The following is a 24,937-nucleotide window of genomic DNA, read 5'->3' as shown; positions in this document are numbered from 1 at the left end:
AATTATATTCTTGAAGTATTAACTGTCCTTTGAAAACTTTTACTCCTGTCACTATTGTTTAAGTTTCCAAGTCCATTATTGCCTTCATCTTTAAAAAAGTACAATCACTTGTAAAAACATTCCTTTAATGTTTACATGATAATATTCATGATCAGCTGTAACTGTTCAACCAGATAATACAGGAGCATCAGTATAGACACACAACAGTTATATTTACAGAAACAACTGTACAAATTTATTTATTATTTACAACATCTCAAAACAGATGTTGACACACCTAGTCCATATCATGTCCCTTAAGGAAGACACGAAAAGCTATCTAGCTTTTAGGGAATCAAAGAAGTGATGTTGCAAGGCTTCATCTAGAGTTATTCTGTTGGCTGGATCATATTCTAACATCTTGCGGATGAGATCAAAAAGATTCTCATGGTCTTTATCATTACAATGCATAAATTCCTAGGGAAAAGGGAGAAAAGCTGACTTTAAAAAATTATCTTACGACATCAGAATTAAATGGAGAAAGAATCTCCTCCCCTTACCTTTAGTGGCTTGCATCGTCTCCTAACATAATGGCCTGCAGAACTTTGTTCATCCCAGTCCAGTTGATTATGATGAAAGTAATGTTTCCTATGTACAAAAAGGCTAAATATAATTTGCCAATCTCTATTTTTTGGCTATCAGTATGACTATGTAGTTTACAAATATAATTTATTCGTTCATAAGTAAATATGTAAATACTTCATTTTCTTTCAGTTTTTATACTATCCTTAATATAATCCTATATAAAAAACATTAAATTTAATTGAAACTTATATCCAAAATATACACAAATCTCTCTTTTGACTTCAGCTTTGCATATAACGCAGTAAAAGATTAGCGGATATTCCTATGTGCTTACAAAAGATGTACAAATCTATTAAAATTTGAAATGCATTATTTTGAGCATACTAAATTTTTTCAAGTTTCTTCAAGAGTTTTTAGCTCAAAAATCACTACTTTGAATGTAAAGGACTTCACTTTCTGAAGTGGCTGAAACAATGAACTCCGAACTTTGAATAATGCATTACAAACTCAGCTCTTTTCAAACTCAAAATATTTCAAACACCTATATTTTCTCTCCTAAGCTCTCCTGTACCGGTCTTTTTGTCAAGCTCCTTTCAAGGATATCTTTCCTTAATCTTTCTTCCCGATGCTTATTTTTAGGGTTGCTCATAGGTTTCAGCTACTTTTCTCAACTACTATTAATTTCTCCATTAAAAAAACCAGTCACTGATGCTACCCCTACTTTAAATGACAGCTAGTTATTTTGGTACTCAGCATCCAGAAAAATTGCAGTGTATTGGAAATAAAAGCTCAGTTTATTTATTTGTTAAATTCATTTGCCACATATCTTTCTGTTCTAAGCATGTAGTCTTAACATTTGAAAGAAAAGTTTGCCTCCCCAAGGACATTTCTAACTATACATTTTAATATATGATAAAAGCAACAGATTGTAAAATAGGGGAAATTTTGTTAGATCTTAAATTTGGGATAGTTTAGGAAAATCATTTTTTTGGCTGCTCTTTCAACTGCAGAAATTAGTGATAAATTAATGACTTGCCACACCATCTATAGAAGACCTGATGTTGTAAGAACTTGGGAGGGTGAATATCAGGAGGGAATAGATGCAACCACCAGGGCTGGAAGTGAGGAATGGACTAGCCACGCTGACAATCTGACTGGGCAACGTGACAAGTTTGTGGGACAAGGGATGTGAACTTTCAACTGAGTGGGAAACTCAGATTCCAGTTTTCCTATTTAGGTGCCAGAATGGCTCTGGAAATAAATTGGAGCTTTGCGGAATACTTTGACCCCAAATCTGATTTAGTTTGGATGTTATCTGGAACCTTGACACATGAATTTATTTGGCGCAATAAGCCAGGGATTGGATGTGGCAATAAAACATTCATTTCTATTTAGTTTTTTTTGCTCATGCAAAGAGAAAATGAAGCTCAGGAAAATGGGTTGTATCTACAAACATGCAGTTTATTTGCATCAAACCAGACAAAAGAATTGGGGTTTATAGCCTTAAGCAAGTATTACCAGCATCACAGATTTTTATCCCCCTCCCAAACCTTTTTTGATTTGTTTTAAAACACATATTTACAATTTCAAATAAGCATACCCTGATTTTTTAATCATGTGCACTGGTAAAGGCCCAAGTATCCTCTCCCTCGTTGCCAGGTGTTCCTTACTGTCACGTGTCTGCAAAAACAAAAACAAAAGCAGCCCAAAGAAATTAAGCATCCACCAAAATGTATACATTAACAATTAGAATATATTTTGCCCATACCAGACTTCCTCAGAAAAAGGACAACTGTTTAGTCTTCAGGGTTCTGGAACTTGGAACCATGCAAAAACCTGGAATGCAGCGTTCGACTGTATATTTTATAAATAGTCTTTACTGAATAATTGCCCTGTTTTAGAGACCACTTAAATACAATGGCTCTGAAGAATACCATGGTTACGATATCAAAATTCAGGTGTTCCAGACCATATCAGTGACCTGTAACTACTACTTGCATGCTTCATAATCCACTTCCAACAAGAGGTGACAATAAAGACATTAGTTGACAATGGAGTCATGGGTACCAAGTGTGGTTATTAAGCAATTATTATCTATATTCAATGTATACTCTTTTTTAGTGGTATGCATAACATTTTACATTGGATCAGTTCACAATTCGGAATAATTGTTTGGTTTTTGTAACCAATTGTTTTGAACTCAGTGTAAATGTTCCAACAATCTTTTGACCATGCCAGAAATGCTCAGAAATTGGTTACTTCCAGAATAGTAACCACAGCACTGAAGCACTTACGTAAGACTGCAACAATCAGCCATATTGTATTAAAGTAATGTTTGCCACTCATCTCAGATGATATAAAGTTCCAATAAATAATCTTACCCACATTTCATAAGATTTCACATCAAAGGATTAACAAAGCTAAGTAAGTTCAATGTTCCATTTAACTCTAGAATTATAACTAAAAAGTTATATGCATACCTGGAAGACAGTGAAGCCAAGATAATATTCAATCAAAATGCAGCCTATGCTCCAGACATCACAGGGCTGAGACCAACCAAGTGCTGTAACACAATTCACAATGTTCCGATTATTTGATGATACTCAGGTTGAAAATAGGAAATGATAGGAACAGTAATACCATTCACATAAATGTACAGTATATCACAGAAATAAGTACACATTTTGTAAATATTTAAGTATCATATTTTTCAGAGTATAAGATGCACTGATGTATAAGATGCACCAAATTTTCAGCATCTTGGAGGGGGGGGTGGAGTGTGTCTTATACTCTGAAAAATATGACAACACTGAAGAAATGACACTTGGCTACAATGTAAAGTATTGAGTATACAGCTTGTATAATGTTGTAAATGTGCTGTTCCCTCTAAATAGCGCAACATACAGCCATTAATGTCTAAACTGCTGGTAACAAAAGTGAGTAAACCCCTAAGTGATAATGTCTAAATGGGGTCCAAGTAGCTGTTTTGCCTCCCTGGTGTCATATGACTTGTTAGTGGTACAAAGTCTCAGGTTTGAAGGGGAAGCAGGTGTGTTAAATTTGGTGTTATCTCACAACCAAAACCTCAGCAGCTGTCGGCCGGGGAACAGTAGTTCCCAGCAGAGAGGATCCCAGGCAAGGAGCTTAACTTTGGAGCATGGCCGTGCATTTGAGCTTCTCTGGCTACAAAGGTGGGAGGAGATGGAGAGAGCTGCTGCCAACCAGGGAACAGTGGTTCCTAGTGGGGAAGATCCCAGGCAAGGCCACACGTTTGGAGCTTCCCTAGCTAGAATTGCTGAGGTGGAGGACAACAGAGAGCTGCTGCCAACCAGGGAACAGTGGTTCCTAGTGGGGAAGATCCCAGGTAAGGCCACATGTTTGGAGCTTCCCTAGCTAGAATTGCTGAGGTGGAGGACAACAGAGAACTGCTGCCACACGGGGAACAGTGGTTCCCAATGGAGCCAAGGCGTTTGGAGTTTCCAAAGCTGGTGAATTATGCTTTTGAGGTGGTGGGGCTAAGAGAGCGGCTGCCGGCTTGGGAATGACTGCTGCTTTGTCTTGCCAGTGGGCCGGTACCTGGTTGTCCACCAGTAAAAGGTGCACCAGCCCTCTTGGAAGAAGTGGGGGGCACATGGGCAGGGTGGAGGTGCACCCATGCGCACTGAAGGGTTTGCACGCACAGTACGCATGTACAGCGGGAGTCTGCAGGACTGTCTTTATTTATTTATTTATTTATTTGATTTTTATGCCGCCCTTCTCAGACTCAGGGCGTCTCACAACATGTTAGCAATAGCTCTGTTTAACAGAGCCAGCCTATTGCCCCCACAATCTGGGTCCTCGCAAGGATGGAAGGCTGAGTCAACCTTGAGCCGGTGATGAGATTTGAACCGCTGACCTACAGATCTACAGTCAGCTTCAGTGGCCTGCAGTACAGCACTCTACCTGCTGCGCCACCCCGGCAGAAGAAAGCCTCTTCTAAAGATGATGCACAAGTAAGACCGCAAATGGTTGCTGCTAACAAGCAGACAAAGGACATGGATTTCTGGAACCATGTCTTATGGTCTAATGACACCAAGATAAACTTATTTGGTTCAGATGGTGTCAAGTGTGCGTGGTGGCAATCAGGTGAGGAATACAAAGACAAGTGTGTCTTGCCTACAGTCAAGCATGGTGGTGGGAATGTCATGGTCTGGGGCTGCATGAGTGCTACCTGCATTGGGGAGCTAATTGAGGGAACCATGAATGTATTGTGACATAAAGAAGCAGAGCATGATCCCCTCCTTTCAGAAACTGGGCTGCAGGGCAGTATTCCAACATAGCGACCCCAAACACATCTCCAAAATATCCACTGCCTTGCTAAAGAAGCTGAGGATAAAGGTGATGGACTGACCAAGCATGTCTCCAAACCTAAACCCTATTGAGTATCTGTGGGGTAAGCTGAAACGGAAGGTGGAAGTGTGCAAGGTCTCTAACATCTGCTAGCTGTTGTCATGGAGAAGTGGAAGAGGACTCCAGTGACAACCTGTGAAGCTCTGGTGAACTATAGGTCCAAGAGGGTTAAGGCAGTCCTAAAAAATAATGGTGGCCACACAAAATATTGACACTTTGGGCCCCATTTGGACATTATCACTTAGCGGTGTACTCACTTTTTGTTGACAGCAGTTTAGACATTAATGGTTGTTGCATTATTTTGAGAGGACAGCACATTTACACTGTTATATAATCTGTCACTTGAAAACATATACAGTACTTAAATATTTACAAAATGTGAAGGGGTTGCATACTTCTGTGATATACTGTATGTATGAAAAGGATTCTTATTATTTAGAAGATTAAACTAATAAATTATCTTTCAAATTTTTTACTAACCAAGTATAACTTCAGGTGCTCTATACTGACATGTAGAGACTAAAGTGCTGTGATGTTCATTATCATAAGTTGCACTACCAAAGTCTACAACTTTAATATCTGTGTTTTTCAGGGTATGTTCATCTCGCCTCTGTAACAAAGTTTTAAAAAATTAGTTGTATTTCTTGATCTCAATATATTGTGATCCAAGTAATAAACTTCTTATAGAACTCAATTGCTTCATGCAATTATTTTACTAATTATGACCTTACTAAATATTTTACACAGGAATCTCATACTAAAAAACATGTTATGGCAGTTGAATACATTGTACAGAATAAAAAATGCAAAAGAACAACCTAGAGAGAAAAATATGTTTTAACACTTACCATTTTACAATTGTACTTTACTATATAATCAGACTCTACAAATAAAATGTTTTCAGGTTTTAGATCTGTATGAGTCAACTTATTGTGATGCAAGACTGGAAAAAGAAATAGAAATAGAAACTCAATACTTAAATTCTTGTATAGAAATTTAGATATAATTATTTAATTATTAAATATACTTACAGTTTATGGACTGACAAATCTGAAAAGCCATCTTCCTAACTATTTCAATAGAGAATGGCAAAAAACTATTTTCTTTAATAAAATCATAAGTACTGAGTCCCAGCAGTTCAAATACAATGCAGGCATGACCATGATGTTCAAACCATTCCAACATCTGTACACAACGACTAGGGAATAAAAACACCATAAAAACAAGGGATTAATGAAACAGTAAATTATTTATTTTTTAAAACATAGTATTAATATTTCAGTTTATACTTACAATGTACTGTACTACTGGGATCCAAGCTATTTAAATGCTCCAATACTTGTATTTCTGAACGAGCTGCTTCTCGATATCTACCAACACTTTTTACAATTTTTATAGCTACATGCATCTTTCTCCTAAGAAATAAAATACTGCAATTTAAGTACCATATGCGATTTAAGCATATAAGAAAAAGGTAACATTTATTATCTGATATTTTGTAACTGGTAGATGGGATCACATAATTCTAGCCTATCCTGATTCAGAAATAATGTTAAAATATTGTACAATAGTTAACAAAGGAATAACTTTAGAACATTCTTTTCTCTTGTATGTAAATAATATTTGAAACCTTTTTGGATATTACAATCTGGTCATTTTGTACATATCACCATGAAACCATACCAAAATAATACAAGAATTATTATATACTGATCAAGTCAAGATGTTGCACTTCCAAGTCAAGAGTTGGCGGGGCACTAATTTTGTAATTGTTGGCCTTATTTCCCATAATGAATAGGGCAGACTTTTGAAGCATATCAGCAGTACTTTATGGAGGTTCAGGGCAAAGGAAAAATAAGTTAACACTGTCTCCATATCTTCAAACTATGATACCATATTTTTCTTTTTAAAGAAATCTAGCCATTTTCTCTTCAAAAATAGAAGGATATGCCAAGAAACAAAGTGGCAACTTAGTATAATTTATTGTTTTTAGCATGTCTTTCAACAATCTGAACCAATTCAGAACAATAAAAACAATATGAAACAGTAGTAAATATAAATCCTTACACAGAATAAACTCACCTTCCTTACAATCACTAAATACTAAGACCATAAACATATAATCCAATACAGTATTCTATTAAAATAATCAGTAAAAGAATTCAATGAAGGCGAGTTTGCCTTCATTGGTTGCTGTTTAATAACAGCAAATAAAAAAATAAAGAATCCCTAAGCTTGAAAATGCAAAGCTCAACATTTAAAGTTGAATTCAGCATAAATTCAACACAAGTTCCAGCTTTCAGAAGAATATTTTTCTATTGATGACTTTATTGCTTCAACAGCAATTTCATTGAGGCTATAGAGCAGTGGGGTTCTCAACCTTTCTAATGCCTCGACCCTCTAGTACAGTTCCTCATGTAGTGGTGACCCCCAACCATAAGTCTAGCACCAATTCTCACAGGAGAGCTTTAAGATGATTGTCAGGAAGGTTAGAGGGACAACCCCACTGTAAACGCTTGATTGGTAGAATTGTAAAAATATGTTCCAAGGTGCTAGAATAGAAGCTTTAGTTCCTAACACCATGGGAAATTTGTCTTTTCCCATGGTCTTAGGCAACCCTACCCCCAGTTGAGAACCAATGCTACAGAGCAAACTAGAAAGAAATAGTGGGCAGGGCAAGGCAGGGCCATTCTCTTTCCAATGCTCTTACTTCTACAAGCAGCCAGATGCAAAAAAGAATGTCTGAAAATAGGCTACAACCTCAGGTCCCATAGCCTAGGCTGCAAGGCATTTGTTAAGGGTCCTTAATAAATACCTGACCTTGTCTTGTTAGCCTTATGCTTTTTTAAAATTTAATTTGTTATTATAGACTAGAATACTTGGTTGTATATATTAATACAATAGTAAAGAGAATGGGTTTAAATAATATATTAAAAAGGCAAAAAATGACAAATGGTTAAAATTAAAGCTTTAAAAATAAAGACTATATGTAGCTTGGGGTTGGAATTATGTGTTGCTAAGATTTTTCTGAGCTATGGTTTCAACTGCAAAAATTTTGTTATCATGCTATAAGTTTACACCCTCAGTGGAGAAGATGCAGAAAAAATTAAATTATTATAGTTGGCTACCATATAATTATTTTTGAACTATTTTTCTGAAGTTTGACTTGCTTAAATTAATATAATATGCAGAAGGATTTCTACCATTATATAAACACTTTTTAGTTGGTAATACTTTTGAGAAAACAGGATACATACACGTGATGATCAATGCATTCTACAACTTTCCCAAAGGCACCTTCTCCTAAAGTAGAAATAACTTCATCTAAAAAAGAAAAAAATAAATTCAGCTGTTATTGAATTAGCTGAATAAAGCTGAACACTATTAAGTCTACCATTATAACATTTACTGTCTGCTTCAGAATGTGTTATTTTATTGGATAGGTGGCACAAAATAGTTATCTAGCTATCAATCTAACTTTAAGCTTTATTTAATGTTGTGCTTATCTAAACAGCAATATTTAAGAGTACAGAAAATAAATTAGAGTACAAAGACAAAATAAAAGCTTTCTTAGCCCCGCCCCCACTTCTCACTAACATAATATTCTAAACAGATGTTTTGCTGACATTTTTTTAAAAAGTGTTGAAAAATATTCTATATATCTTGCTCTTAGTACGTCTCCACTTTGACAGATCAGGTGACCCTCCTCATCATCCTCTACATTCCTGGATCTTTTCCTTCGATGGCTCTTCTGGAAACGGCACCAAGATCGTCCAGCCAATCAATTATCAAAGTGAATTCAGGGTAGATTACGCAATTCATTCAGCGGGGATATTCAGGCATTCAGTTACGCACCAGGCCACGAAAGTTGGCAGGAGCAATTTCAAATTCAGTCCCCAGAAATTCACAGGGCAGTTTATGTTACAGAAGAAAAACATGGCAAGGAACAGATTTTCAGATAAATACTGTACTTAAAAAGTTGCAAGACAACAGAAACACAATACAATTTTGTCTTTTAAATTTTACATTACCAGGAGACTGAAACTAAGATTACAATCTAAATTATTTCTGCTAGTTGCAATTAATTTTTTGTCATTTTCATCTTTATAAAACAGATATTTCTTGAATTTTTTAAAAAATGTAATTTGATTAATATTTATTAATATATTATTCATGCAACTATTTATATTCCATAGTTAGACCAGCTAAAGAGGAAAATATTATTAAAATTCAGTCTAATATTCTGGTGATATACATCTGTAAAAACAAAATCTTGCATCTCAACATTTTAAAATTTGAATATATACAATAAAAGTACTTTTATTATTTGTAAAATATTCAGATCTTGCTAACTGTTGAAATTATTCATTCTCTGATAATAAAATCATCCAATGCTTAATATTTGCTTGAAACTATTTCACAGAAACAATGAATTCATTATAGACATCTTATTAATAAACTAATTCCACTGAAACAGATCCATTTTGAAAAACAAGGAACAAATTAGACATGGTTGCTTCACCATGATATAAGTCTAATTCAAGTAAGGGTAGCACAGCTATTTTTATTTTTGGAGCTGCAAGTAATCTGAGTTTTCCTGTTTTTGGACAAATTAAGTCAAATGAAAACTCATATAGCAATAGTACTAACATTTAGACTTATATACCATTTCAAAGTGCTTTTACAGTCCTCTCTAACTGGTTTACAGAATCAGCATATTGCTCCCAACAATATGGGTCCTCATTTTACCCACCTCGGAAGGCTGAGTCAACCTTGAGCCAGTAGTGTACTTAATACTTTCCATTATAGTAGAATCTACATTCATACATACACCATCATACAGAAATAATTTTTTAAATGCAGACGTCATATCAAATCTTCCAACTTTATCCAGAGAATCTACTATTCCTCCAAGTAGCCTAAAAATATTTAATATATTTATTATTCTTTTTAAAAGTATACATACTGAATGTGAGCTGTTGCTGGGATCGTGTTTCTTATCCTTTTGTTTATGATTCTTTTTCCTGCTTTGACCAGAAGATTTGGTATGATGATGGCAATGGCTCTTTTCATAATGTCTGTGATGATACTTATGATCATCTACGTCACAGAAGTCATTTCGATATTCCTCAACATATCTTCGGTCATGATGGTCTCTCTCATGTGTGGATGCATCGTCCAAGTAGTTACTGAAAATATATTTTAATTATTTCCCCATTTCAGAAACAGTAGTTAAAAACAAATATATTTTATAACGGTGTACAAAATATTTCCATCCTGACCTTTTTCAATTTAAATACAGTGATACCTCATCTTACAAACGCCTTGTCATACAAACTTTTCAAGATACAAACCCGAGGTTTAAGATTTTTTTGCCTCTTTTTACAAACTATTTTCACCTTACAAACCCACCGCCGCCGCTGGGATGCCCCGCCTCTGGACTTCCGTTGCCAGCGAAGCACCCGATTTTGCGCTGCTGGGATTACCCTGAGGCTCCCCTCCATGGGAAGGGAGGGCTTCCGTATTTTTGCAATGCTGCAGGGGAATCCCAGCAGCGCAAAAATGGGCGCTTCGGCTGGCAAAAAGGGTGAATTTTGGGCTTGCACGCATTAATTGCTTTTCCATTGATTCCTATGGGAAACATTGTTTCGTCTTACAAACTTTTCACCTTAAGAACCTCGTCCCGGAACCAATTAAGTTTGTAAGACAAGGTATCACTGTATTTATTTCATGTTCGAAGCAGCTATTTCATTCTTGAGCATTCAAGTTTAAAATATTTCCAAAGGAATTAGAAGATCCTGTTTTGAATATGAAACATCTGTTTCAAACTCAAAACAAATACATTATTTCAATCAGATGACCTGTTTGAGATAGCTTGGATTTTAAATGTTCTGCAGTCCAGTAATATTTTCTATATTCTAATAAACTTCCAAAATGCACAATATTTTAATAGAATTCCTTTTTATTTAAAAGGAATTTTTATTTTATTCCATTTTAGATGGAAAACATACTGTTAATTATAAAAATAAGAATACAGTGGTACCTCTACTTAAGAATGCCTCTACTTAAGAACTTTTCTAGATAAGAACCGGGTGTTCAAGATTTTTTGCCTCTTCTAAGAACCATTTTCTACTTAACCTGAGCCCGAAAATTTTTCCCAGGAAATTTGAGAGCGGCACGAAGGCCCGGCCAGTTTCCTGCCATTCCCTCTTTAATCCCGGCCCTCTTGGGCTTTTCTGGGCTGCCAGAGCAGCCTTTCGGTGGCACTTAAGGAGGCTTTGGCAGTCCAGAGCGAACAAAGCATTTTCCATTGGCAGAGGGAATAAACCTCTGCCAGTGCCCAGAGAAAACACTCCCTTCACTCTGGGCAGCAACTGTCCTCCTCCTCTTCTTCCTCCTCCCCCTCCCACCCAAATTCCGAGCTTTTATTTCTTTCCTAATGGGTTTGCACGCATTATTTTCTTTTATATTGGTTCCTTTGGGAAAAATTGCTTCTACTTATAAACTTTTCTACTTAAGAACCTGGTCACAGAACGAATTAAGTTCTTAAGTAGAGGTACCACTTAAGTTCTTAAGTAGAGGTACCACTGTATTAAGCTCTTTAAGTAAAGAGCATCCATATAAAAGTTGTTATTATAGCAACTCAAACTTCAGGGCATTAGTAAAAAAAACAAAAAGCAGACAATTGAAATTTCAATTACAATGTAATTACTATAATTATTTAAAAAATCATAATCAATGAACTATCCCACCTGTATATGTGTATTGCTTATGATGAGCAACACAAGAAATATTTACATAATTCATCTCATCTGAGGATATTCTAAATCTGGTGTGTAAAACTCATGGCCCAAGGGCTGAATGCATCATACACTGGCCACACCTACCCTCATTTTAGTGAAGGGGAAAAAAGTTGTGATACATCATGTGATGATGTGACATCACAAATTTGACATCCCTGTTCCAAATCAACAACCCATACACAGGGCATGTGGAGAACTTATCTGAATTCAGAAAACACAAATGCTAAGGAGAAATTGCCCAGCGCTTCAGAAAAATATAGTCATGATATTGGAAGTTTTAATGTGCAAAGTTTCTTTTCCAATTGGCCCTCTCAGTACTCTCCTTCATCCTGAGAATGTGTCCCTTCCATAATCCTATGTCAACAAAATTCTATATAATTTCACTAGAATTGTAATTTAAGGTTTGGAAAAAGGAAAAGCAGCCCTGCAACTTCATGTCTCCCATTTTCAATCCTCACAATTAATCTAAAAAGATGCTATGAAAATACTAAAAGGGTAAAGAAGAACCAGGATATCATGGCACTGACAGATGTTACCAAAAAGTGTAACAAATGTTGTCTCTATACTTTGCCTGGGCCTGAAACTTGATTGCAGCAAACCCAGATAACCTGATTATTTCAGTGTCTTTGGAAACTTGACCACCTTTTCAACCATTTTCTTAGATAGGGCTATAATTGTCTAAACCCATAAGGTCCAGCTTTTTCAAATGGTGTGCCACTACCATCAAGGTAGGCAGAAAAATCTTATCATGCCAGGATGAATTCACCATTCACGTATCCAACCAGAAGGGGAATGGATTTAACAGGCAGCCAAGTTTAAGTCCCAAAGGTCATATTCTCTTTCTCACCTAACACGGGGTTAAACATTCTCAAATAATAGGACAAGGCCATGCTACAGCCAATATGACCAGACTGACCAATCAGATTCTAACTCAAGGTCCATTTCTTGCCTAGTAGTTTCCAATAAATGCAACCTCTTTCTGGTGGTGGCTGGGTAAGACAGCACCAGCAAACCAAAAACAATCAGTCTGACCATAACACAGGACTGATAGAACCTTCAGATCGTGTCATGACTACCCTGAGATAAAAACTAGATCTAACATGTGATCATTTCTGTATATTGCATCCTTTAATGCAGCGGTCCCCAAACTACGGCCCGCGGGCCGGATGCGGCCCGCTGAGGCTATTTACCCGGCCCGCAGCAGCGTACAAGATTTTACCATATATAATATACTAAGTTCCCGAATCTCCCCTCCACTCTGCTGCTGAGCATCTGGCGGCGGCAAGGAAGAGGAAAGCCAGGGGGCGGGAAGGAAAGCACCCTATGGCAGAGCAGCAACAGTTCCTCTCCCTAAAGGCGAGAAAGAAATTAGCCAATTGCTTTCCTCCCCGCCCCCTGGCTTTCCGCCTCCTCCTCCAGACACTCAGCTGCAGACCGTCTTGGTCCCTCCAGTGCCGCTTTTTTGCTTTTTTGCACCGGTGAGGTGTGTGCGCGTTTGGGCACTTTTGGTGTTGGGGGGGGGGGGTCTGCGGCGGAGAGGGAGAGAGAGAAAGAGGGAGACATAGAAAGGGACTGAGAGAGAAAAATAAAGCAAGAAAGAGAGGGAGAGAGAGAACGGGAGAGTGATGCTTTTTTGCTTCTTTGCTGCCCCGCAGGGAGCCTGGAAGCCCTGCAAGAGCGTCTGGAGGGGGCAGTAAACAAGCCATCAGGACCCCCGCGCACTAAATTGTTAACGGCCACACCGTCCCGGCCAGGCGACGGGGAGGCCCTCCCTATGGTTGCCCGCCGCCCAGGCCCCGCGCTTGGAGCCGGGGGAGCCGGGCCTAGCTTCGGCTTACTTGGCCCTGGCGCGGCCGAAGCGCGGGGCGGAGTAGGCGGCGGCTGCTTCAGGCCCGCCCCCGAGCTGAGGTTCCTTTGGCTTCCTTCGGGGCAAAGCTGCAAAGCTCACCTGCCGCCTCGAAGGAAGCCAAAGGAAGCTCAGCTCAACGAGGACCGGCTGTTGGTCCCTTGAAGCTGCCACCGCCGCCCACTGCGGAGATCCCTTTGCCCGAACGGAGGCGGCGGCGGGTTCAAGGGCCAAGAGCCGGTCCTTTTCGGAGCTGCGTTGCTTGAGGAGATCCCTTCGCCCAGAGGCTGCAACAATTCAGCGCCGAGAAAGACCGGCTCTTGGTCCCTTGAGCCCGCCGCCTCCGTTCGGGCGAAGGGATCTCCGAGTGGGCGGCGGCGGCAGCTTCAAGGGACCAACAGCCGGTCCTCGTTGAGCTGAGCTTCTTTTGGCTTCCTTCGAGGCGGCAGGTGAGCTTTGCAGCTTTTGCCTCGAAGGAAGCCAAAGGAAGCTGGATTTTCTGGATTTCAGAAAAACAAATTTTAATGCAATGGGGGAATATTTAGAAAATGAATTAAAGGGGAGGGATAAAATGGCAGGAGCGAGCACCCAGTGGACTGTATTAAAAAAGGCCATCTTAACCCTGCTGTTCTGTTCGGGTCGTATGTGACCCGAAACCAAGTTTGAGTCCCTGTAAAACATTTTCCCTGCATATCTGAAACTTGAAATTCCATGAGTTTTCATCATTTCAGGGGTTCTCTCTATGAGAATTTTTTTTGGGGGGTGGGGGGTTTCTTTCTTGCTGAAAAAAAAAACCTCCCTAATGTTATGTTCCCGGGTCTATTTGACCCAGACTGCAAATTGATCATTTTAGGTACTTATATTTGGTCTTTTTGAAAGCTTTTTTCACCTGGAAACAGGTTTGAACATTTCTGCACACAATGATATGAAAATTGAAATGAAAAAAGTAAATCTTATTGGTTTATTTCGTGGATATAATGCATGCCCCCCCCCCCGTTTTTGTGAATTTTTTTCAATTTTTCCAGTTCAATTTTTTCAATTTTTCCAGTTCAATTTTCATATCATTATGTTCAGAAATGTTCAAGCTACCAATCCCACACCAACTTTAGTAAAATAGAATGGATTTTGCTAGCAAAACTATCCATAAAGTGAAGACTATTTCAAAAAAACGGAGGGGCATGCATTTCATCAACAAAATAAACCAATATGCATCAATTTTTCCAGTTCAATTTTCATATCATTATGTTCAGAAATGTTCAAGCTACCAATCCCACACCAACTTTAATAAAATAGAATGGATTTTGCAAGCAAAACTATCCATAAATTGAAAAAATTCACAAAAACGGGGGGGCATGCAATATATCCGCAAAATACAGTAAACCAATAAGATTTACTTTTTTCATTTCAATTTTCATATCATTGTGTGCAGAAATGTTCAGACTACTTTCCAAGTGAAAAAAGTTTTCAAATTGACCAAACATAAGCACTTCAAATGAAGAGTTTTTGGTCCGGGTCGTATGTGACCCGAACATAACATTAGGAAGTTTTTTCGAACAGAACAGCAGGGTTAAAAGCCACTGGACTGTATGTAAGACAAATAACTAAAGGTAAAAGGAAGAAGAAACCGCTATGGTTTAGCAATGATGTAAGGGCTATAGTCAATGAAAAAAAGGCTGCCTATAGGAGGTATAAAGAGTCTGGAAGTATAGCTGATAGAGAGGTGTATAAAATGAGACAGAAGGAGGCGAAACAGATAATATATGCTGCTAAAGCCTCAAAAGAGGAAGAAATTGCCAAATCTGTAAAGAAGGGGGATAAAACCTACTTCAGATATATTAGTGATAAGAAGAAGAAAAACTGCGGCATCACGAAACTTAGTACCGGGAATAATACATGCATTAATGGGAATAAGGAGATCGCTGACCATTTCAATAGCTACTTCTGTTCAGTTTTCTCAAAAGACACCGTACAAAATAATACTATAGAGGAATATAGCATTGCTTCCAGCTGTACGGATTCAGCTCCAGTGATCTTAGAAGCCGATGTCTTAGAAGAACTTGAACGATTAAAGATAAATAAGGCAATGGGTCCAGATGGCATCCACCCCAGAGTTCTTAAAGAACTCAGATCTGTCATTACTACCCCCCTGACTGATTTGTTTAACCAATCCTTGTTAACAGGAGAAGTTCCTGAGGATTGGAGAATGGCCAGTGTTGTGCCTATTCACAAGAAAGGCAGTAGAGAAGAAGCTGTTAACTACAGGCCAGTTAGCTTGACATCAGTTGTAGTTAAAATGATGGAGACTCTACTCAAAAAGAGGATAAATCAGCACCTAAAAAACAATAACTTATTGGACCCAAATCAGCATGGCTTTACTGAAGGCAAATCATGTCAGACTAATCTCATTGATTTCTTTGACTATGTCACAAAGGTGTTGGATGAAGGTGGTGCCGTGGATATTGCCTACCTGGACTTCAGCAAAGCCTTTGATATGGTTCCACATAAAGAGCTGATAGATAAATTAGTGAAGATTGGACTTAATCCCTGGATAGTTCAATGGATTTGCAGCTGGCTGAAGCATAGACATCAGAGAGTTATTGTTAATGGCGAGTATTCTGAGCAGAGTCAGGTTACAAGCGGTGTGCCACAAGGGTCTGTTCTGGGTCCTATTCTTTTTAATATGTTTGTGAGTGACATAGGGGAAGGTTTGGTAGGGAAAGTTTGCCTATTTGCCGATGACTCTAAAGTGTGCAATAGGGTTGATATTCCTGGAGGGGTCTGTAATATGGTAAATGATTTAGCTTTACTAGATAAATGGTCAAAGCAATGGAAACTGCAGTTTAATGTTTCCAAATGTAAAATAATGCACTTGGGGAAAAGGAATCCTCAATCTGAGTATTGTATTGGCAGTTCTGTGTTAGCAAATACTTCAAAAGAAAAGGATTTAGGGGTAATGATTTCTGACAGTCTCAAAATGGGTGAACAGTGCAGTCAGGCGGTAGGGAAAGCAAGTAGGATGCTTGGCTGCATAGCTAGAGGTATAACAAGCAGGAAGAGGGAGATTATGATCCCGCTATATAGAATGCTGGTGAGACCACATTTGGAATACTGTGTTCAGTTCTGGAGACCTCACTTACAAAAAGATATTGACAAAATTGAACGGGTCCAAAGACGGGCTACAAGAATGGTGGAAGGTCTTAAGCATAAAACGTATCAGGAAAGACTTAATGAACTCAATCTGTATAGTCTGGAGGACAGAAGGAAAAGGGGGGACATGATCGAAACATTTAAATATATTAAAGGGTTAAATAAGGTTCAGGAGGGAAGTGTTTTTAATAGGAAAGTGAACACAAGAACAAGGGGACACAATCTGAAGTTAGTTGGGGGAAAGATCAAAAGCAACATGAGAAAATATTATTTTACTGAAAGAGTAGTAGATCCTTGGAACAAACTTCCAGCAGACGTGGTAGACAGTGTTCCCTCTAATTTTTTTGGGGGGTGGGCGGAAAAGTATAGTGTCTGAGCGGCAGTCCCTTCAGGACTGGGCGGCACAGAAATAATAAATAAATAAATAAATAAATAAATAAATAAATAAGCAAGCAAGCAAGCAAGCAAGCAAACAAACAAACAAACAAATTAAAAACCCACCCTGTTTTGCCTCAGAGAATTTCAAAATAAAATACTGTACTGTGTGTCTATAACAGTGAGCTCATAATAGGGCAACTCTATCAATATCAAAATGCCACTTAAATAGTTGAGCTAGTTTCAAACTAGATTTTGATTTTCTTTCCCTCTTCCTTACTCCCATTCTTTTTCTTTCTCTTTTCCTTCCTCTCTTTTTTCTATCTGTTTCTCTCTCCTCCTCTCTCTCTCCTTCCCTCTCACTCTTTCCCTCTGGGCTTCTGGGCAGGTTTGGAAAACTCTGAGTTGATGATGATTTTTAAGTGAGCGATTGCTCACTGCTCAGCTTAGAGGGAACTATGGTGGTAGATAAATCCACAGTAACTGAATTTAAACATGCCTGGGATAAACATATATCCATCCTAAGATAAAATACAGAAAATAGTATAAGGGCAGACTAGATGGACCATGAGGTCTTTTTCTGCCGTCAGACTTCTATGTTTCTAAGCTCAGCTCGGGGGCGGGCCTGAAGCAGCCGCCGCCACCTACTCCGCCCCGCGCTTCGGCCGCACCGGGAGCTCTGGTGGGCGCGGGGCAGCAGGGCAAGCCACGAAGGTGGCGCAGCATGGGTCAAGCGGGAGGGCACAGCAGTAGTCGTAAGGCGGCGGTGGGGCGGTTGGCTGCAAGGCACCGGCGGCGGCTTGATGTGTTGCAGGACGCCGTACATTGCTGGCACTGCGCTGGGCATGGGGCTGGCACCTCCGTCCTGGGCCAGCCAGCGGGCCAGTGCCAGCAATGTACTGTGACCCGACGTCGGTGCCACCGTCTTGGGAGCTTCTGCTTGCAGTCGACTGCCCCGCGGCGTGTTGCAGGGCAGAAAAAAAAAGAAGAGAGGAAGGAAGAGAGAAGAAAAGGAGAGAGAGAGAAAGCAAGAGAGAGAGGGAGAGAAAACAAGTGAGGGGGAGGGAATGTGAGAGAAAAAGAGAAAAATGAGAAAATGATGGAGGGAAAGAACAAGGGAGAGGGAAACAAAACAAATGAGAAAGAAGGAAAAAAGGGAGAGGGAAGAGAGAAGTGGGAAGGAGGGAGGGAGGGAAAGAAGGAGAAATGGCAGGAAAAGGAAGGAAGGAAAGGAGGAAGGAAGGAAGGAAGAAGAAATGGAGGGAACAAGGAAGGAAGGAAGAATGAAATGAATGGAAGGGCGGAGGAAGGAAAGACTTTTGGGGGGGGGACATTTTTAAAAAAAATTCTCTCAACATACATTCAAACAATACAATGTACCATCTAATTTTCCCTGAATAAAATGCGGTATTTTGTCAGTAACTAATATCAATCATCAAAAAAGTTGCAAAAGTTTTTTTTCTAATGTCATCCAGGTACATACTTTTCTTTTAATTAAATTCCCTCCTTAATGTTCCTTCAAAAAGTACAACACCAATTATATTTCTAACTTATTAATCATTATGCCAAAGTGCTTCCTTCTTTATATATTTTTCTATAAATATTTTTATACATTTTTCTATAAACCAATAAAACCTTGTATAGCCAATCAGATGTTAACAAAAGAAAATTAAAAACAAAACATAAACATGTATGAATTTCAGACTTCTTCCCCCCCTCTAAATAGTACATTCCCATTTTGTTTTTTTATGTTAAAATAAGGTATGTGCAGTGTGCAGAGGGATTTGCTCATAGTTTTTTTTATAGTCCGGCCCTCCAACAGTTTGAGGGACAGTGAACTGGCCCCCTGTGTAAAAAGTTTGGGGACCCCTGCTTTAATGATTTGGATCAGGTATATGTTTTAGGTGGTCCTGAACTATATGTCAGCAGATAAAGTCTCCAAAGACCATCCTACCACTACTAATCCAAAGACAGTGTTAAATAGCACAAGCTATGCAGCAGTAACAAACTCACTACTCCCTAAAGCCCAACTACAACCACCCTTTCTCTCCGCTATCAATTCTCTCACTTACCCATTTCCTCTCCCGGGTCTTGGGAAGCAGCTAACATTAACTATCCACAATACTAAAGCATCTCCTCAAAGTGCAAACTTCAACCTTGCTGCACTGATCAACTGAAAGGCAGTTGCATAGCAAAATTAGGACCAGGGACTACTCAATAAATCTCCCTGGAAGGATAAGCAAATAAGTAAAAGGAAGCACTTGTTCACATAGTTCATAATCAGTTTACATAATTTATTATCATACGAGGAGTCACTGGAAGGTTTTAAAAGGATATTGAATACATTCACAAAGAACTTGCTTACTAGGGATTACTAATCTTGAAGACTCAGTTTACTTCCAGGTTTGGGACAACATTCCCATATATAAAATACAAGGGGACAACGGTAGAAAGGGAGTATGTATGCCTCTTTTGTTTGGGACATCTGGGTTGCTATTGAGAATAAAAATGTTGGACTGAAATGAGCCTTAGATCGATCTGTTTAATAGGTGAGCTTTTAGTGAACACCACAGGTGCTAAAAAACCCTTTGCTTTAGTTTTATGGGGAGGGTAGATTATGAACTGCTGAGTGAAAATTATCAGGATCATCCTCAAAAACATCAACTCCTCTATATCCTTCTGACTAGCTAAAATAAATTTAGGCTATGCAGTTTGTATATGAATTGCGGCTATGCCTCCATAAGTATGGCAAAGATGAACCACAGTCAAGAGCTGGCCACTAACAAAAGTCTAATCAGATCTTTGAAAGAAAATAGCTGGGAGATCAATAGATAAGGCTTGCACATCTAATAGAAACCATTAATACACCAATAAAATAATTATACTGAACTAATTTTCTAAGGAATGTAATCACTTTCAACAAACAGATAGCCCATCAAATAAATACACAACAAATTTAAAAACATAGTATTAAGTATGCCAACTTCAGATAATTTAATCATATGTATATATAGAGGCCCATCTCACAAGAAGTGACTTAGACATGCAAGAGTTAGTAGAAAAAAATACAAATATAAAAACAGACATTTAAAAATAGAAAATCAGCATTGTAAAGTTAATAAAGTGATTACTATATTAAGTAGCATCAATATAATCCTTCTCTTGGAAAAAGCACCCAATTGATATTAGACATAAAAAATGTACTTTGCAAGCTTAGCTCATTAAAACTTTGCATAAAAATATCCAAAGTTATTAAATAAATTGTTGGTTCCTTTCCTTACTATTTTGCCTTTTAGAATTTTAGTGAACAATATTACTATAAAAGGAATTGTCATCCCTGTCTCACTAAATAAAAACGGAACACAGACACCATTTACAGTACTAATTACACTATTTTAAAAAACAAAATAGAGCAAAAATATGTAATTCATTAAATCAAATAAAAATATTTATATAAATGTACTAGAGTAACATAGCTTCTTACTTATTTATTAAATTTACATGCCACCCATCTCCCTGATAAGGTGACTCTGGGTGGCTTACAAGCAATAAAAATATAAATATAAAAACCAATGTTTAAAAATTATATAAAATCTAGAACCAAGGAAATGGATAGCACAAGAATGAGCTTTTTTTATCCCATTAACTACTTCCAAGTCAATTGGAAGAGCCAAATTTTAATATCCTTCCAGAAGACTAGAAAGGTGAGAGCAGTTCTCATCTCTTTAAACCTTATTTATAATGCTTATATAATTATCCTGTACCATATTTATAATTAGAAGATTGTAGTTAAGTACCTGTCTGCAGTTTTAAGTGATTTATAGCATCTGTAATTTCTTTCACTACTATGAGACCTTTTCCTATGCTTTCGGCTATTTGTAGTTTTCTCTTCTTCTTTGTCTTCTTCTTCATAACAACAAGCTTGTTCGGAGTGCTTCATCTTTTAAAAGAAATATATCAAGATACAAGTATTACCTGCTAGTTTAATAAAAATTTAAAACAAATTAAACACAATTTGAAATATTAAGACAAAATGGGCTTCTATTATTTCAATAGGAGTTGATTTTACTTGAATATGCCAAATGAAAGTAAGGTTATATTCCAATTTTTATTTAGTGGCAATAAACCTTATTAGATTATGAAGTTTATTTCAGAGTTACTATAACAAAGAGCAATTTACAAAAAAATATTTAAATCGGTAAATACAGAATTATTTATTTAAATGCAAGAGCATTTCTGCCCACTTATTATATTTCCTTCCATTCCTCATCACTCGAACCCAATATGCTACCTATCAAGGCAAAGAAACAGAATAAATATTAACATTTTAGCTTAGATTTTTTTAGGGCTGGAAATTTACACCCTTCAAATCCCATTCTCCACAATCTGTTCAATCCACAATTTGTAGCATGGGAGGAAGGGGAAAGAAAGGACTTCATGTGGGCAATCTCTTTCCTTGATTTTTCTTCTCTGCCCAATGAGGATTAGAAAAACTAGAGGAAGAGATTTCAAGAGAGTAAGCTGTCTGCTCTTCTACACATTGGAAGCAAATATGATCACACTGGCAATAAGACAGGGTATATAGTAAGCTACAGAGAAGGACTACCAAAATTTTTACTACCACACTGTGGGTGTGGCTTACCCAGGACGCTCTGCATTTTCTTTCAACATCTTTCAATGCAAATTGGGTGTTCTGGGGTGGGGCTCCATTTTCACTACCCCACTGCGTTCCACCCCATCCAGGCAGTAGCCCACCCTTGGTAAACTATATGTGTAGCAAATCCATTGCTCCTAGCCCTGAAATATAAACATATCCCACTACTTTTGATGCATACAAGACGTTAAACAGGTAACTCTAGAATTCTAAAGAGTGGGGGAGTGATTAAAAGGCACAGCAAAACCAAAGTGTTTAGGCAAGGGAGAGATGTTTACAAAAAGTACTTGCTTTTTTTCTTCCCTTTTCCTTGCAAAGAGCAGGGATTGGAGACAAAGGGATTGCAAGAAAGCAAGCTCCCAGTGTGATCTTATTTCTTTCAAAGTGTAGAAGAGCAATCAGTTTAGTAGTCCAGGGGTTACTAAATTTTGAATAAAGAACATGCATTGGAAAAATGAGTGACCCCATGGTTCAGTCAGTTCTATAAATATCTCCAAGAATACTTAAAAGTCAAGTTACGTAAATTCTAGGTTTAGTTAGATAAACATTTTATGTGTTATTTTTCTGTGTCGTATATGTAGGTATATGCATAATTTTATAATTATTTAGTCATATTTATGTAGTACATATTACAGGGGGTGACCCTTTAAAGCTGTATGCAACAAAATTTTATTTCAATGTATACCGATTAGTGTCCATTTAAAGTGACAATAAAGTTATTCTAAGCCTAACACTTCCAAAATGTCCAGGAACTAGCAATAGCACTTTACAGCCCTCTCTAAATGAGGGCATATTGCCCCCAACAATTTGGATCCTCATTTTACCCACCTTGGAAGGATGGAAGGCTGAGTCAACCTTGAGCAGGTGAGATTTGAACTGCCAAATTGCAGAAGTAGCCTGCAGTACTGCACTCTAACCACTTTGCCACTGTGGCTCAGCTAGTACCATAAGTCATGGCTATAGTTTACATATCTAATAGGCATGAAAGATGTTAATGGCATTCAAACAATGCTGAGCTATGATTTATGAATAAACCATGATAGCTGTGTTTGTAGAACATGCTAAATCAAAAGGAGCCGTATCCCATTAAGGTTTGCTGTAATGTGTAAACTCACAGAAATGCAATGTTGTTTGCTCCTATTGTACTATCTCATTACCTTTTATTGTAGAGCATGTTCCGGCTTAAATTGAGAAGGAGTGAGACAACAGGCATCCCTGATAATGCAATGCAACAAAAAATAACAGCATATTAAGACAGTGGCTTCTCAGCATTAAATGCAACAAAGGTCATTTTTAAACCGACTTTCTATTACCATCTTTTTTGTGGATCTGTTTTATTGGCAATTAGTGAAGTCTTAGTACAAGAGATGTATATATATCTCGATATTACACGCATTCGGCTGTGATTATTCGATGCTTGAAAGATACTTTTTAATGCAGTCACAATCTATCTTGCCTCCACACTTAATCACAAAGATGCGGCATTTATTTATTCAATTGAATTTGTCTGCTACTGTCCTGAAAGACTCAGGTACATACTTGCACACTCCCATTATTTAGCCTCCTGGCGTCACCAGATAAGCCTGGAAAACCGGATTTCTCTATTCGTGCGATGGCTGTTGTGGCGCAATGTGGATCTTCATACCGATATGTCAAGTCTAAATTTATATATTTAAATGTAAGCCACATCGCTTGCTTTCTATTCTTTTAGCGTGAAAAACTGCATTAAAGAACCTCAGGAAAAGTATCGGGGTTGGGGTAACTTATTTTGCTAATGTGCAAGTACCTGAGGGGAGGACGGAAGAAAATTTGAAATGACAGCAAAGTTTTATCGTCGAATTGCTCTCTTCCTCATTTCCCCAAATGGAGATCCCCCCCCCAAAAAAAACCGTGGGGTCGTGCTCAAGACGCTCCGCTTCACACCTACCTTTTTCCCCACTCCACAAAGGGTAGGCAAGAAGCGGTTTTGGCCGTTATCAAGTAGCCAAACAAACAAAATGGCGCCTTTCTTCCTTTCTCCCCTCCCACTTCCGGAATGACGTCACACGCCCGGAGGCGGCAAGCAGGCTGCCAGTTTCATGCCGCGGCGTCCAGATTTTCTTTCTTTTCCTTTTGAATGCGACGGCAAGGAGGGCTAAAACTTCAGAACAGGCGACTGTAGGGAGAGGTAGCAGCGCTTTTTGTCACCACAGCCTGAAACTGGAAGGGGACAAAGGCAGAAAATGAGCGTGGAGTCCAGGTGAAATAATTGCATCTACATCAAGGGCATCCAAACTCGGCCTCTTGTGAATTCGACTCTCGGGATTCGCCAATGTTGCATTATTTATTTGTATCCCGCCTTTTGTTTAGTTTTTTAATAAACAATTGCAGGCGGCGGCGAATACGCATTGTGCTCTTTCAGGTGTTTCTAAAATCTATTTTCTCCGGGCATCTTGAATGGGTGTTTACATCCATTGCAGCCAAGAAAAAAGGATGACCGGCCTTCTCCGTGGAAGCGAATGCTGAATGCGACGGGGGTGGGGGTAAGGGAGTCGAGGACAGCAGCGCGTTCAGCAGCTTTCATAGAGCCATCTTCTATAGAGCTGCGCGTAGCGACTCCAGGGATAGGCAAAGTTGGCTTTTCTATGCCTTGTGGACTTCAACTCCCAGAATTCCTGAGCCAATCGTGCTAGCTGAGGAATTCTGGGAGTTGAAGTCCACAAGGCATAGAGCCAATTTTGCCTACCCCTGGACTAGATGACCTAGAAGAGCCCTTCCGACTCTAGTAATCTATCCAACTTGTCAAATTAAAAGCGGTTTAAAGATAGTAACATTTTTTTTGTTAAAAAAAACAATACAGTAGTTCCAAAGTAGCCACCTGGGTTACAGGGTTGGATTGCTAAGAGACCTCCAAGATGCCTTCCAGCTCTATTTTGATTGATATCCACTGCGGGGCAGTCGCAGGCTAGTGGCCTTCAGACACATAAACACATTGTACTGGAGTCCCTAGAAGCATTTTAGAAGATGAGGGTGTAATTTTCGCTCCACACCACAGAGGAACCTGGATTACAAAAAAGTATGAAATTGAGAGTTTGCTCCTGCTTATTGGCAACAAACAGGTTTCCTCTTTGGGCAGGAGGCGAGGTTGGACTAGATGACGCGCAAGGTCCCTTCCAACTC

At 38.5% G+C, this 24,937-nt stretch overlaps 1 protein-coding gene across 4 annotated transcripts; it reads right to left on the bottom strand.

Moving 5' to 3' along the window:
- Positions 1 to 108: 108 nt before the first annotated feature.
- On the bottom strand, positions 109 to 23,791 carry CLK4 (CDC like kinase 4). Of its 4 annotated transcripts, none has more exons than XM_070739174.1 (13): positions 23,706 to 23,791; positions 22,936 to 22,993; positions 20,922 to 21,064; positions 9,920 to 10,142; positions 8,211 to 8,277; positions 6,247 to 6,368; positions 5,985 to 6,151; positions 5,802 to 5,896; positions 5,434 to 5,563; positions 3,045 to 3,127; positions 2,165 to 2,244; positions 540 to 627; positions 109 to 456 (listed from the first exon to the last, which is right to left on the bottom strand). In XM_070739174.1, exons 7-13 carry the CDS (start codon positions 6,136 to 6,138, stop codon positions 316 to 318), a joined length of 771 nt encoding a protein of 256 aa, XP_070595275.1. In that variant the 5' UTR covers positions 6,139 to 6,151; positions 6,247 to 6,368; positions 8,211 to 8,277; positions 9,920 to 10,142; positions 20,922 to 21,064; positions 22,936 to 22,993; positions 23,706 to 23,791; the 3' UTR covers positions 109 to 315. The 4 variants fall into 4 exon arrangements, with proteins under 4 accessions (XP_070595275.1, XP_070595276.1, XP_070595273.1 ...); XM_070739175.1 differs by lacking the exon at positions 23,706 to 23,791 and adding an exon at positions 8,614 to 8,704 and having other exon boundaries at positions 6,243 to 6,368; positions 22,936 to 22,995; XM_070739172.1 differs by lacking the exons at positions 6,247 to 6,368; positions 23,706 to 23,791 and adding an exon at positions 8,614 to 8,704 and having other exon boundaries at positions 22,936 to 22,995.
- Positions 23,792 to 24,937: the final 1,146 nt, after the last annotated feature.

This window comes from Erythrolamprus reginae, chromosome 2 (genome assembly GCF_031021105.1).
Source record: "Erythrolamprus reginae isolate rEryReg1 chromosome 2, rEryReg1.hap1, whole genome shotgun sequence".
NCBI classification, from domain to species: Eukaryota; Metazoa; Chordata; class Lepidosauria; order Squamata; family Dipsadidae; genus Erythrolamprus; species Erythrolamprus reginae.
The sequence above is the reverse complement of the archived record's forward strand: the minus strand, read 5'-3'. Positions and strand labels throughout refer to the sequence as shown.